The following is a 16296-nucleotide window of genomic DNA, read 5'->3' as shown; positions in this document are numbered from 1 at the left end:
TTTTACGTGTCACCCGCACGGAAACGGCCACGCTCGAAATGGTGTCTTTTATGTGCCACCCGCACAAGAGCCAGTCCAGGGGCACTGGCAACGATCTCGCTCGAAGACCCTACAAAGGCCAGTCAGGCGGTACTGGCAACGGTCACGCTCAAGATGGTACATCTTATGTGCCACCCGCACAAGAGCCAGTCCAGGGGCACTGGCATCGATCTCACTTGGCTTGCCGGGTCTTCTCACGCACAGCACATTTCCAAAGGTCTCGGTCAGTAGTCATCGCCTCGGTGAGGCCCAATGTTCGAAGGTCTTGCCTCACCACCTCAGCCCAGGTCTTCCTGGGCCTACCTCTTCCACGGGTTACTTCAACTGTTAGGGTGTGGCACTTTTTCACGCAGCTATCCTCATTCATTCTCACCACATGTCCAAACCAGCGCAATCGTCTCTCTTGCACTACTGTACAATCTCATCAACGTATGTGCCAATGTGATTGTCAACATATAGAAGCATATAGCCACAAAGTATAAATAGAAAAATAACTTCAAAAGATCATCGTCACCATCATTTTCATTTAATGTCTGCTTTCCAGGCTAGCATGAGTTGGACGATTTGATTAGGGACTGGTAAACCAGATGGCTACACTAGACGCCAATCTGATCTGGCAGAGTGTAGTGGGTGCTTTTTACAAACCAGTCCGGTGGTACTGGAAACAGCCATGCTCAAATGGTGTTTTTTACGTGCCCCCTGCACAGGAGCCAGTCCAATGTTTTGTTCGTCAGTCCAACACCATTTAGTATCGTTGTTCCATGTTGGCACGAGTTGAATGGGTTGACAGGATCTGACTAGTTCAGGGTCTGCATCATGCACCAGTGTTTGCTATGGCTGGATGCCCTTCCTAATGCCAACCACTTTACAGAGCATACTGCATGCTTTTAATGTAGTTTGTGTCTTGCATGTAGCCTTTAACCTTTTTCCATTCAAGGATTTTTTGAATCCAATATATTATATACTCTTTCCACTGAAACACTCCAGCCTGAAAATGATTTGTAAAATAATTTATCTGTAATTTTCTTTTACTTTCAGAGCAACAAACCCATCATCTTTCAAACTCGAGTTTTTCGTCAATAATCTGCGCAAACCAAACGCTGCTACGTTTGAAAAGTTGGGAATGTAAGTGATTTTCTTTCTACTTTTCATGTTTCATTCACTATTTTTTTTTAGAAAAAAAGGATATAGGTTCAGGTCTGGCTGTGTGGCAAGAAGTTTACTTCCCAACAATATGCTTCTGGGTTCAGTCCTGCTCAGGCCAAACAAGATTGAAAAAACCCCATCATATATATCAGCTAAACAGTTTTTAGTCAAATCGTCCAACCCATGCCAGCAAGGAAAACAGACGTTAAATGATGATGATGATATCATCATCATCATCATACGTCAATTTTCCATGCTGGCATGAGTCGGACGGCTTGACAGGAGTTGATCAGTTGGAGAGCTGCTTGGGCCCCATGACTGTTTTGGCATGGTTTCAATGGCTGGATGCCTTTCCTAATATCGAATGAAGCAACCTGTCCAATGCTGTAGTGATTCCACCAGTCTACAGCCCTTGGGTGGTTTTTCATTTATTGACCTCAGTAGGAATTGAACTCAGAACACAAAAGAAGCCAAAATAAATACTTCAAAGTATTTTGTCTGATGCTCTCGTACTTCTACCACAAAATATTTACTTGCAAATATACATCATCATTGTTGTGAAATGTCACTTGACCATGTTTGTATGGGTCAGATAGTTTATTTGAGGCAAATTTCCTATGGCTGGATGCCCCTGCTGTTGCCAACCCTCACCCGTTTCCAAGCATGGTAATATTTCCCCATGGGTAGGAATGTTTTTCATAGAAATAACATTGCATGGATGATGATGATGATCAGTTACTTTACAACCATCACATGATGTCGAGACAAGGGCACACATGGAAGGCGGACATTAAACAATGATGGTGACACACACACACACACACACACACACACACACACACACACACACACATATATTATAGATATCAATTGTGGAACATGACTGTCATGGCATAAACCTGATGATTGTGTAATGCATAAAAATACTAGTTTATTTCAATATTGTAAAATTGTTAAAGCTGCAAGCTGGCAGAAGTGTTAGCACGCCGGGCGAAATGCTTAGCGGTATTTCGTCTGCCATTATGTTCTGAGTTGAAATTCTGCTGAGATCGGCTTTGCCTTTCATTCTTTCGGGCTCGATTAACTAAGTACCAGTTACGCACTGGGGTCGATGTAATTGACTTAATTCCTTTGTCCGTCTTTGTTTGTCCCCTCTATGTTTAGCCCCCTGTGGGCAATAAAGAAATAAATATTGTGAAATTGTAAAAATTGCAAATAATAATCATGGTGGTGCTCCAGCATGACTGCAGCTGTATGGCTGAAACGTGTAAAAAAAATAAAAGAATAAAATGTGAGAAATCAGACTAAGTTGGAATTTCATTGATTAATATCTTCTATAGACAACCATACAAACTTGATATATATGAGGGAGAGTCAAAACTTGTACGCACTCTTGTTTTTTCAATGTCATCATCATCATCATCGTTTAACGTCCGCTTTCCATGCTGGCATGGGTTGGATGGTTTGACTGAGGACCGGAGAGCCAGCAGCTGCACCAGGCTCCAATCTGATTTGGCAGAGTTTCTACAGCTGGATGCCCTTCCTAATACCAACCACTCTGAGAGTGTAATGGGTGCTTTTACGTGCCATCAACACGAGGGCTAATTGGGCGGTTTTGGCAATGACCATGCTCAAAAGGTGTTTTTTTACGTGCTACCTGCATGGGAGCAAGTCCGGTGGCACTTGCAATGACCACACTCAAATGTTGTTTTTCATGTGCCAGTAAGGTGCCAATCAGGCGGTAGTGCCAGGGGATAAACAAATATGTCATTTTTCTATATAGTCTCCTTCCTTTTCAATGCACTTGGTCCAGCGATCCACAAGCTTGTGTATTCCCTCCAAGAAGAAGGTTTACGGTTGGTCATGCAACAATTTATGCACTGCTTCCTTCACATCTTCGTCTGTAGGAAATTGATTACCTTGTAAGCCATCTTTGAGTGGTCCAAAAATATGATAGTTGGAGGGGCAAGCTCTGGGCTGTAGGCAAGGTGTTCCAGCACCTCAAAACCTAAATGCTTAATGGTCTCAACAGTCTGGGTAGCCATGTGTGGCAATACGTTGTTATGCAACAACAAAGCTTTCTTTGGTAATTGTGTGTATATATATATATATATAATGGGCTTTTTTCAGTTATCTGTTTAAATTCATTTACAACGCTTTAGTTGACCTGGAGCTTGAGCAGAGGGCACTTGCTCGATGGTGTCATGCAGTGGGACTGAACCAGTGATGACATGCTTGGGAAACAAATTCCATCTGAGCTATGCAAACATGGAAAAATGGACACTAAAATGATGATGAGGGCATATACATACATACATATGTACATCATTCTTAAAATATCATTCTTAATCAATCACATAAACTTGAACCTATGGGATAATGGTCGATAAAACAATGTGGATTAATAAGGATTACATTTGACGAATAATCTGGTTGTTAAAGGCATAATTATGGATATTCTTGCCAAGTTTCAGTATAACCAAAGTAGTTCTTGAAAAATTTCAGCATATATATTATAGGTGCAGGAGTGGGTGTGTGGTAAGAAGCTTCATTCCCACTGTATACCACCTTGGGAAAGTGTCTCCTATAGCCTCAGGCTGACCAAAGCTTTGTGAGTGGATTTGTTAGATGGAAACTGAAAGAAGCCCATCGTCTATATATATATACACACACACACACACACATTGTGTGTCTGTGTTTGTCACCCCACCAGTGTTTGACAACCGATGCTGGTGTGTTTACGTCCTCATAACTTAGCGGTTTGGCAAAAGAGACTGATACAATAAGTATTAGGCTTACAAAGAATAATTTGTTTGACTAAAGGCGGTGCTCCAGCATGGCTGCAATCAAATGACTGAAACAAGTAAAAGAATAAAAGACTATAAAAAGGTAAAAAAAAATACTTTTTAAAATTTAATCCAGTTTTGTCAAGTGCTATTACAAAGTGAAAATGCGCTCTTGGGTGTAACTTTGCCAGTATGTCTGCCACATGTAATTCAGCTTGTTTTAAAAGCTAATATTTTGTGCAAGCATATCAAATGTTATTAAAGATTACGCAAATTAAGGCTTTGTCTACGTACATATGTCGAGCATTACATATTTCCACAATGTTTTTATTTATGACAATAGACCACAAAAGAACTCAATGAAAAGCTAATTTGGTATGAGCAGAGATTTGCTGTGTACATGATAATAATGTTATAGAAATAAACAACTGAAATTAATTGCACAATCATTAAATATAATACAATTAAATACACTTGCGCACACACACACACACACGCGCGCATTTGTAGGTTTTGTTTTTTTGTAAAGCGTTCTCTCTTGTGCAAATATACATACATACGTATGTTTATAGCAAGAATTTACAAAAAAAAACCCAAAAGACCAAGACAGGTGTGTAAACAACAAACTGATATATTACTTTAACGTTTGGGGAGTGAGAAAGTCTTTTACTTTATGAGCCTACGCTCTTTGTCAGAAATAAACAGGAATATATATGTTTATAAACGATTTAGATATTTTTTCTTTTAAAGCCAAAACAAGTTAGAACCTCAAAAATACAGGTCATTGGTTAGTAGTGTTACCCAGTATTTCAATGTTTCAGAGAAGTTGGCTTCCAACACCGCAGGGGGAGAGAGTGGGTGGGAGATGAAGATGAATTACTATTCATTGTTTTAGGTTGGGTACCTAGCACCTTAGGCAATGTACCCCTGATCTGGCTACACCTCCATCAGGTGTCCTTTTGTCTCGTATCTCTTACTTGTTTCAGTCATTAGACTGTGGCCATGCTGGGGCACTGCCTTGAAGAATTTTAGTCAAATGAATTTGACCCCCAGTACATTTTTGTTTAAGCCTGGTGCTTATTCTGTTGGTCTCTTTTGCTGAACTGCTAAGTTATGGGGACATAAACACACCAACACTGGTTGTCAAGCAGTGGTGATACACACACATAAATACAATGGGCTTCTTTTAGTTTCTGTCTCCCAAGTTCTCTCACAAGGCTTTGGTTGACTTGTGGCTGTTGTAGAAGACACTTGCCCAAAGTGCCACACAATGGGACTGAACCAGGAACCATTTGGTTGTGAAGCAACCTTCTTACCATGCAGCCACTTCTGAATCTGCATTATGTATGCTTCTCATTACTTATAGATCTCATATAAGCCCTTGGCCATCAAACACAAAACTAATTAAGTTCTGGAAATACTGTTTGTTTATTTATTCTTTTGAGTGGGGAGGGATCATTTCAAAAGGTTAATAAACATCAAGTATATAATCTTTTTATTTGACTAAATATATTTTATTGTGTAATATAACTGATAATAGCAGTGCATTTTCAGTTGACAATTAACACAATTTTTGACAATAAATGCAATTAAACTAGTTTTGTATTACCTTTTTATTATATTTTTTTTTCATTTTGTTTTGAATACAAAAGTTAAGATGTTTATACAGGATATTTGTCCACTTTTCTTAAGTTGTGTAATTCTTTCCAATCATTTGTAATTACCTTGATTTCGAGTTTCCTTTGTTATATTTCTGCTCTGATTCACACCAATCACCAACCACCAGCCTGTTAACATCTTCATTTTTCACTCTCATTCAACGTATGTAAATTATGCACCCCACTTATTCCCATCACATCATCCCATAGTATATTATATTCAGTTTAACTGGTTCTTTCATGTCATGTCAAAACACTATTTATTACTAAATATAAAATCAACAACATAATAAGTTAAATGGATATTTTAAGATCCTGGTTAAGTTACTCAAATTTTCTTTTCAAATACTCTAATATTAAAAATTGTTAAGCAGACCTTCACCTTTTCTAGTTTCTTTTATACTCCTTCTGTCCTGTTGATAATAGGAGTGCATTTTCAGTCGACTATTTACACAATGAATACAATGAAATTAGGGTTCAGACAGAAGATTCTAGAAGATTGAATCCTGCAATTGCTTGACACTGACTGGCTGTTTAATAGACAGATCATGTGAAACTTTTTTGTGGTTTGGTCATGATGCCTGACCAGCTATCCAGAGATTTAGTTTCAAATCCCAGTAATACTGTCTGTGTCTCTGATATTTCACCTCCCTTTCATACACCATCAGCCCAGCCATTCTCTTTCCTTCCTTCTGCTCAGTCTGCTTCCTTTTCTGCAATCGTGTCTCCCTTCTACTCACTCTTGCTCATCATTATCCTTTAGGAAAGTGGGTTATACATCAGTAGATGTACACCTAACTTTCCTATGTTAAATTAGAAGTGAACTGAATGCAGAAACTCCAAACTGATCAACAACAACAAGTATTTATTGTATGGTGGAAAATAAAACAGCTTCCAATTGTCCATTTTCCGAGTAGCCTGAAATGTAGATGTATTGTTCCTCGAGCTGGTGTCGTTGTAGAGACAACTTCGTTCAACCACACTCAAATGAGAGAGCCTGCTTAGACATCTTGCTTGGTCGCTGTCTGCGCGTAAAGAGACAGAATCGAAGCGGGAACGTTTGGATGTTGAAATCCACGCATGCGTGGTTAAGGATTCAGCAATGGCGACTATGCCTTTTTGGCGCCAATATGACGTCACTACAATGGCTCCCCCATGAGTGTGGAACACGAAATTAAAAAATTTTGGAGGGACATCTGAGGCGAGATGGCCACCGAAACCACGCAGAAAATGCGGCACAAATATATATATCAAACACTCGGTTTTATCTTCACTGTATGAGTGGGACATCCCCTCACGGAAAATAGCAAGAGCCAACCAACTAAGATACTTAGTACCAGGCATTCCCCCGACGTCGCCAAGTTTAAACAGGACATCATTACCACTGTCAACATCACCACCACCACAGCTCCGCAACCGACCACAACCTCCCGCGTATGGACATTCCAAATTTCCTTGTGTAACCTTTTATAAACCGGATACATAGTTTTTTTTTTTTTTAATGGAAGAAAAATGTCCAATAAAAAAAAACTGAAATTGTCCAGTAAAAACACAATAAATTAAACGTAAATAGTTTTTTCCAATTTCTTAGGCCAATGCACCGTCCTGCCAAACCTAGTGACATAAGGTTCGCTAGGGTTCCTTTGCAACGACGAAGGTGGTGTAATTGTTGGTGTGTGTGATTGTGATGGTGCTGATGTTGGTGTATGCATTGGTAAATGTGTTGACAATGTGTGTGGTGATAGTGGTGTGTGCGGCATTTGAAACACGGGCACGTCGTCCACGGGAGTTGACGGTTTGTCAAGGTATGCTTTTTTCAGGCGGTCGACAGACACAATTTCTGTACGACCATTAGCGTCAACCTTGAAAAACTTTGGAGTCCGAGAAAGCACATGATAGGGTCCTTTGTAGGGAGAAACAAGGGGTCCTTTGACAGAATCATCCCTAATAAACACATGAGACCAAGATTCAATGTCTGCTGGCACTCTAAAGGGAGGTGACTGTTGTCTGGGGCCCATAGATGGAAGATTGGAGAACTACTCTCGCAACCGAGTAACATAGGACTCTGGGTGTGGTGGTTGTGATGAGTCTGGTTCCACCATCGCACCTGGCAACGTCAACGTGGTGCCGTAAAGAAGTTCCGCCGAGGAGTAACCCAAGTCAGCTTTTACGGCAGTCCGGCATCCAAGGAGGACAAACGGAAGAATTTCAACCCAAAACTGCGGGTTGGGCGAGGCGCGCAAAGCGGCCTTAAGTTGTCTATGAAACCGCTCAACCATCCCATTAGAAGCGGGATGGTAGCTGGTGGTGCGTATACGATGCACCCCCAGGATTCGTGATAGGTCACGAAAAAGCGCGGCCTCAAATTGCCGGCCACGATCTGTGGTCAAACTGACCGGTACTCCGAACTTAGAAACCCACCCAGAAACGAAAGCCTGGGCAACAGTCTCAGAAGTAATATCTGCTATAGGAATGGCTTCTGGCCAACGTGAGAAACGGTCAACACAAGTTAACAGGTATGAGAACCCGCAACACACTGGTAACGGTCCAACCAAATCAAGATGGACGTGACGGAAACAGGCTTCAGGAGAAGGAAATTGTCCAAGAGGGGCATGACCGTGCCTATGGACCTTCGCACTCTGGCACTTCATGCAAGAGCGTGCCCAAGTGGCAATTGATCGCCGCATATTGGGCCAGAAAAACCGAGCAGTGATAAGCTTTACTGTTGCTGAGATGCCCGGATGTGACAAAGAATGAAGGGCATCAAACACAGAATGTTGATGGTTCGTAGGTACTAAAGGCCTAGGAGAACCTGTGGATGTGTCACATAATATAGAGCCTTCTGATGAAGGGAGCGGAAGATATGCAAATTTACAATTGCTGAATTTTGACGAAGTCAAATCTAAACTTGACAAAGAAGGTTGCTCCTGCGAAATTGCCAGCAAATCAATTTCCGCGGGAGTGGAAATAGAATGCACAGGAAGTCGCGAAAGAGCATCAGCTGGGATGTTCTCTTTCCCTGGCACATGACGAATGTCACCTGTAGATAGATCGCCAATAGCTCACGATCAAAAGTACTATACCTGCGTTCGGCAGGCTGTAATTTACAAAAAAAGAAAGCCAAAGGTTTTGTTTGATTGTTTACAGTGTGCTGCAAAACAGCACCGACTGCAGAATCGGAAGAATCCACAGATAAAGAAATCGGAGCATCAGGAGCAGGATGTGCAAGAACAGGAACGGAGGATAACTCCTGTTTCACAGACTCAAAAACAGATAACGCCTCATCAGTAAAAGTGAGTCCAGCATCCTTCTTAGAATGGCCTTGCAGTAGCCTCGTTAAAGGAAGTAGTTTGTATGCACACCGGTCAATGAATCTCCTGTAAAAATTGACCATGCCTAAAAAATTGCGCAACTGTCGCAGAGAGGTTGGAGGTGCAATGCGTTGAATTGCATCGACTTTAGCAGGAAGAGGTTTGATCCCATTAGAATCAACCAAATGTCCCAGAAAATTCAGGGATGACTGCCCGAAAAGACACTTGTCGGGATTAATCTTCGCATTATAAGCGCGAAGACGCTGAAAAAGTTGCGACAAATGGTGGAGATGATTCTCTTCCGTATCACTAGCGATGAGAATATCATCGACACAAGCGAATACAAAATCAAGTCCACGAACGACCTCATCCATAAACCTCTGAAAAGTGCTAGTAGCATTACGCAAACCAAAACTCATAAATAGAAATTCAAAACAACCGAAAGGAGTAGTGATGGCTGTTTTAGGGATATCCTCTGGATTTACTGGTATCTGATGATAGGTCCGTACCAGATCAATCTTAGAGAAAATGGTGCATCCATGCAGGTTCGCCGAGAAATCCTGCAAATTCCTGATGGGATAGCGATCAGCTATTGTTACAGCATTTAGTCTCCGATAGTCCCCCACCGGGCGAAAATCCGAATCCCCTTTACGGGCCAAATGTAGAGGAGATGCCCATGGGCTGGTGGAGGGTCGAATGAGGCCGAGTTGAAGCATGTGCTCAAACTTGGCCTTGGCCGTCTTAAGACGATCAGGCGCTAGGCGACGTGGTCGAGAAAAAAACCGGAGGACCAGTCGTCGTGATATAATGGAGGGTGGAATGTGCAGGTTTAACCGGCTTGAAAGTAATATCCATCAACTCCGGAAAAGAGAATGAAAAGCGTCTCCAGCAGTGGCAATAAAAAATGCTGGGCTAAGAGGAGAATTGGTAGAGCTCCTTGCCGGTGTGGAAAGGGATGTCGATTTTCCTCTTCTTACATCACCATGAAGTGGGTTCCAGAAGACTAATTTGGCTGCTTCCAGTCCAGGGCGGTGCATGCAGTGACCAGATATTTGCAACTGTCTTTACTTGATCTTCTTGCTAACTTTCAACAGGTCCCCCATAAAGGCATACATTTGTGATATGTTGCTGTCCCTTCACATTTCAGGCATTTTTGCGCTATGATAAAATGTACAAGGGTTAGTGAATGAGCAAAGATATCACTGGGTTGAGAGGATCCTAGTCTTGTCTTGTCAAGGGTACAACAACCTTTCTAGTTCTGGTGCTATAATAAAATGCCTCCACCACACTCTGTGAACAGGTTAGTGAATGACTGGAGATACCATAGGATTGGTATAGCTCTTTAATCTTGTCTTGTTGAGGATTGTAACTCTAACTCCAGTGGTCATGGTATCATGATAAAATACACCCAACACACTATGAAGTGGTTGGTGTTAAGAAGGGCATCCACCTGTAGAAACCATGTTACAGTGAGTTGTGGTCTGGAGATGACTTTCAAAGTGGAAAAACAGATAGAATATATTTCTCTGTGTGTGTGTGTGTGTGTATGTATTGTGAACAATTACTTGTCCACATATCATCATCATCATCATCATATGTCTGTTTTCCATGCTGGCATAGGTTGGACAGTTTGACAGGAGCTGGCAAGCCAGAAGACTCCTGCAAGCTCTATTGCCTGTTTTGGCATGGTTTCTACAGCTGGATGCCCTTCCAAATGCCAACCGCTTTACAGAGTGCACTGGGCGCTTTTTACATGGCACCAGCACCAATGCTTTTTATGCAATAGCCAGTCACTAAAATTTGTAGATAAGCAATTTTAGTCACAAATTCACATTAATAAAGCAAAAATGTGACTCTTTTGATGTTTAAATATACACAAACCAATGTTGTTCCCAGACGTAACATGGTGTATGTGAGACATTACCCTTTGAAGTTCTGCAAACAAATATTCATGTGTTTATTGAAGTTTTATTACTTTTGGAATATAAACTTGATTCATTCCATATTTATTCGACAATGTATATGTTCTCAGCATGCAGCTAAATAATTGTTATGCATACTTTGGAAGCAAACACAGAAACTTATTGTATTAAAAAATTGTCTGTTCAATTAATGTTTAATGTCTTTCTATCTTTTTTTCTTTCTTTCTCTTTTTTATCGACTGTATTAAGACACCTTAGAGTTTTAAAATTCAAATCCTGTTGGAGTCATTTGTTACCTTTTGTCACTACAAGTTTGAGATGTTAGAAACCAGTAACACACATTACTGGTTTTTCACATGCCTTGCTTAAATATTCTGACTTTTGTGCCTTTCTGTGAAAATGCAAGTGAGAATTGTTCAAATAAATAACTATTGTTTACATAGCTACAACATTGATGTTCTATATGCTGATGGTTCAGGGGCCCCTTACAATCTGCAATAATTTATGAGCTGGAACTTCTAGTTTACTACTACCGTACACAGTACAACATTAATAAATTTGTATCATCATCATCATTTAATGTTTGTTTTCCATGTTGACATGGGTTGGATGGTTTGACAGGAGCTGGCAAGCCAGACGACTCCACCAGACTCTATTGTCTGTTTTGGCATGGTTTCCACAGCTGGATGCCCTTCTAAATGCCAGCCACTTTACAGAGTGCACTGGACGCTTTTTATGTGACACCATCACCAGTGCTTTTTACATGGCACAATCAGCAGGGCTTTTTACGTGACACCATCACCAGTGCTTTTTATGTGACACCATCACCAGTGCTTTTTATGTGACACCATCTGCAGTACTTTTTACGTGACGCCATCACCAGTGCTTTTTACCTGGCGCCATCACCAGTGCTTTTTACCTGGCGCCATCACCAGTGTTTTTTACCTGGCGCCATCACCAGTGTTTTTTACCTGGCGCCGTCACCAGTGCTTTTTACCTGGCGCTGTCATCAGTGCTTTTTACATGACGCCATCACCAGTGCTTTTTATGTGACACCAGCACTAACAGGGTCACCAAACAACTTTCTGTTAATGCCCAAGGACATGTATTTCATTTAATTATTTAAATGAAATTTAAAATTTGCTTAATTTAGAGTGTGTTGAAAATCTGTGTTGTACCTGTATAAGAATTTCTGTTACTTGTTTTTCTTGTTCCCTTGTTCTCCATTCACTGAAACAAGGGGCAGTGTTGTAAATAAATCATTGAAACCCTAACTAAATATTAAGGTTTTGAACTAAAACTTCATCGAAAGAATATGTTGCTCTTTCATCCCAGACTGGCCTCATTGATCAAACCTTTTAGCAAAAGTAATCCAGATCTGACCATCTTTTATAGTTTTTCTTTCTCTTTTACTTATTGCGACCATGCTGGAGCACCACCTCAAAGAACTTTTTAGTCAAATGAATCAACCCCAACACTTATTTTTTTATTTTGAAGCCTGCTACTTATTCTATCGGTTTCTTTTGCCGAACCACTGGTTACAGGGACATAAACACACCAACAATGATTGTCTGGTGGTGGTGGGGACTAACAGGCACAAAGATACCCCCCCCCCCCACACACATGATGGGCTTCTTTCAGTTTTTGTCTACTATATCCACTCACAAGATTTTGGTTAACCTATGGCTATAGTAGAAGACACTTGTCCAAGGTGCCATACAGTGGGACTGAACCTGGAACCATGTGTTTGGGAAGCAAACTTCTTCCCACACAACTATGCCATGTTGTATTTTTTGGGGGAGAAGCAGGGAACTATTCAATGTACTTCTCTTTCTTAACGCCATTAATTGTGAGTTGAGGGAGACTTGGCTACTATTTCTACCATGTCAGTTAATTTCATAGAACAAGTGTCAGCAACCTGTTGCCTACTGGTAAAATTTTAGTTCTGTTTAAATTTGAAACTAAAATCTTTAGAATATTTAAAAATAAAATTAAAAAAGCATTTTAGTTTTAAAAGCAAAGTAGTAAGTTAAACATTAATCATTTAGACCAACCATATTTGGCACAAATATTCTACCTGTTTTTTGTTTAAACCAGCCAGCTCTGGCCTCTCCTCCCGATCTTACAATGTTGTTTTAAAGTTATCTTCAAAATCTTGATGTTACTGATGGATTTGGTTGACTGAAACTGAAAAGAACTTGTGTGCATGGTTTATTTATTTATTTATTTATTTTTTTTGTGTCTCCTTGAAAATTGTAAATGAGAATCACTGTCATACAAGCAGTGTCACTCATTTCCAACATTCTGTGAAAACATGTTTGACCATCAGGAAATATTACCTTGTTTGGAAACTGATGAGAGTGAATGACATGATGGGTATCTGGCCATAGGAAATCTATTTCAGTAAACCCTGCCTGACCCATGCAAGCATGGAAAAGTGGATGTTAAAATGTTGATGATGAGTTATCTCTCATACTAAAAAGTTTCCCCTCTTCTCCCCTGTGAAGTCGTTCTCTCATTGGTTTATTAAGGTTTTTTATAGTTAAGGAATATGTTGGTGAACTTGTGCTTTTTTATTTGTTTGTTTTTATGTCCTTTATGTCATGCTAGTCTGAGTTAGATGAACATATTGAAGTGTTCTTGTCATTAACCCTTTTTATGTTTTCCATGTGAAGGAGCCTTTATTTCACATGTTTTTGAAGGCACAAAGCCAGCAGACGGTTTGTTGACATGAGAAAGGACAGCAGTGTCACTGCTTGTGGGTCAGTGATTTTTGGAAGCGTACAAATGTAAACCAACATAGAGACACACATATGCATGCCCACACACACATACATACTCTTTCTCATACATGCATATGTGCATACATTCATATACACACATTTTTACGATTAGCTCCTCTTAGTTTCAATCTGCCAAATCCACTGACAAGGCTTTGGGTAGGTCTGAGACTAAATTATAGAAATCACCTGCTCAGGGTGCCATGCAGTGAGATTGAACCACTAATCATGTGTAGGGAGACAAACTTCTTAACCATGTCCACAATCACTTTAATAATGTACCATGTTAAAATTGTTTTTTGTTTATTCTCGGATTAGGTTGGAATACAAAGACAATAAAGACGTCATGTTCCTTGCTGAAGAGTTGGTGAGTTGCTTTTCTTTGTTTTCTTTTATTGCTAGTTATGAGATATTATATGCAATAAACCTAGCATTGCATGCTTGAACTAATTAAAATTAATTTAATGCATTGAACATCCATAAATGGTTGTGTCTGTTTATTTAACTACACTGTGGATACCGTAGTTTCAGTCATCATTATGATTTCATCAGCAACTGTTATTTCTTTATCTTAACTGTTTACAACAAAATTGTATTTATAGCTTCTGTCATTAAGAGCTTTATCGATTAAATCAGATGTACCAATTTATCTAGCTTTCGGTAAACACTTCAATGATTGCCTGCAAACTTTGGAAATAGACAAAAAAAAACAAAAAACTTTATCTTGTAATGGTCAGGTGCTGCTTAATGACACATTTTTTTATTTTCCAGTTTCAAATCATAGTCTGTTTCCTTACAGTCTTTAGGGCTGTTCTATGGGATGACCTAGATGAGATACAGTTTTTAGTCTTGTCCTGTTTTGAATCAAAATCCTTTTATTCAGTCTGGTACACTGACTGCTTTCATAAATATTAGTTATAATGTTATTTATTTAATAATTATCATCATTGCAGGAGTGACTGTGTGGTAAGTAGCTTTCTTCCCAAGCACATGGTTCCAGGTTCAGTTCCACTGCATGGCACCTTGGGCAAGTGTCTTCTACTATAGCCTTGGGCCGAGCAAAGCTTTGTGAGAGGATTTGGTAGACAGAAACTGAAAGAAGCCCATCGTGTATCTATCTATATATGTATGTGTTTGTCCCCCACAACATCATTTGACAACCAATGCTGGTGTGTTTACATCCCCATAACATAGTAATTTGGCAAAAGAGGCTGATAGAATAAGTACTACGCTTACAAAGAATAATTCCTGGGGTCGATTTGCTTGGCTGAAGGCAGTGCTCCAGCATGGCTGCAGTCAAATGGCTGAAACAAATAAAAGAATAAAAAAATTTAGTGTCCATGCTAGCATGGGCTGAACAGTTTGACCAGGACTGGCAAGCTGGAAGGCTGCACCAGACTCCAGTCTGATTTGGCATGGTTTTCTATGGCTGGATACCCTTCCTGATGCCAACAATTTTACAATGTGTAATGGATGCTTTTACATGCCACTGGCACGGGTGCCATTTGCATGACACCGGTATCTGCCACGACTGTGATTTTACTTGGCTTGATGAGTCTTCTTCTCAAGCACAACATATGCCAAGGTCTTGGTCATTGCCTCTGTGAAGCTGAATAAATAATATAATAATGTGAGATGCTTGACCTAGTGATTAAATTGTTGCACTCAAAATCACAAGTGCTGACGTTTTGCTCTAACGGCTCAGGCATGGCTGTGTGGTTAAGAAGTATACTTCCCAACCACTGACTTTTGGGCCCAGCCTCATTGCATGGTACCTTAGACAAATGTCTTTTACTGTATCCTTGGTCTGACCAATTCCTTGTGAGTAAACGTGGTTGATTGAAACTGAAAGAAACCCGATGTGTGTGTGTGTTTGTATCTCCTTGTCTTGACGTCATGTGATTGTTGTAAATGACTGTCATTCATTTCCAATATTCTGCAAAATCATGTCTGGCCATGGGGGAAATATTATCTTGCTTGGAAACAAGGTAAGGGTTGATGACAGGAAAAGCATCCAGCTGTAGAAAAATCTAGCTTGATAAACTGTCTGACCCATCCAGGCATGGAACTGTGAAATTTCAAATGATGACAATGATGGTGATGGTAACAATGATGAACTAATTTTTGCCATTAATTTCTACTCTTTGTTTATGAATTTCTGAAATAAAGTATAAAACTGCTTCCTTTTGAGTATCTGTTGGTTGTCAGGGTTAAATTTTACCATGTAATCTTGTGTTTGAATGCTTCTTTTCTAGGTGCCAACCAATGGTCTCATTCTGAAAGGATGGTATACAACTATCACCATTGCCGCTTTTGGAAATGTGGCAACAATTGAAACCATATCCCCACCACCTCCACCGCCTCCTCCACAGCAATCTGTGCATCGTATAAAAGGACCTGGTAGGTTTCAGATGAATCATTTCACTCTCCCTCTCCCCCCTCATCTCTTGATTAATTTATCATACAGCTGCTGTCCTAGCTATATGAAGAACATTATCACAGGCAAACATCACCAAGAGACCACTTCCAGTTGTAACTGTTGAAACCCTAAAGCTTGCCCACTTGACTAAGCGTGTATGATAAACTCCATATTAAATGTGACAGAAGTAGCAGCAATGTTTCAAGATAACCTAATTCAAAAGAATGATTACATT

At 40.1% G+C, this 16296-nt stretch overlaps 1 protein-coding gene across 1 annotated transcript in view; it reads left to right on the top strand.

Annotated features, from left to right (window-relative positions):
• LOC106870684 (protein virilizer homolog) overlaps positions 1-16296 on the top strand; it is a 68459-nt gene that overhangs the window by 7719 nt on the left and 44444 nt on the right. The window contains exons 3-5 of the mRNA XM_089364308.1: positions 1078-1164; positions 13961-14009; positions 15898-16042. Coding sequence (XP_089220434.1) covers positions 1078-1164; positions 13961-14009; positions 15898-16042 — 281 coding nt within the window. The remainder of the gene's footprint in view (positions 1-1077; positions 1165-13960; positions 14010-15897; positions 16043-16296) is intronic.

This window comes from Octopus bimaculoides, chromosome 16 (assembly GCF_046866305.1).
Source record: "Octopus bimaculoides isolate indiv1 chromosome 16, ASM4686630v1, whole genome shotgun sequence".
Lineage (NCBI taxonomy): Eukaryota > Metazoa > Mollusca > Cephalopoda > Octopoda > Octopodidae > Octopus > Octopus bimaculoides.
Note: the sequence above shows the minus strand (reverse complement) of the source record. Positions and strands in the feature narration are given on the sequence as shown.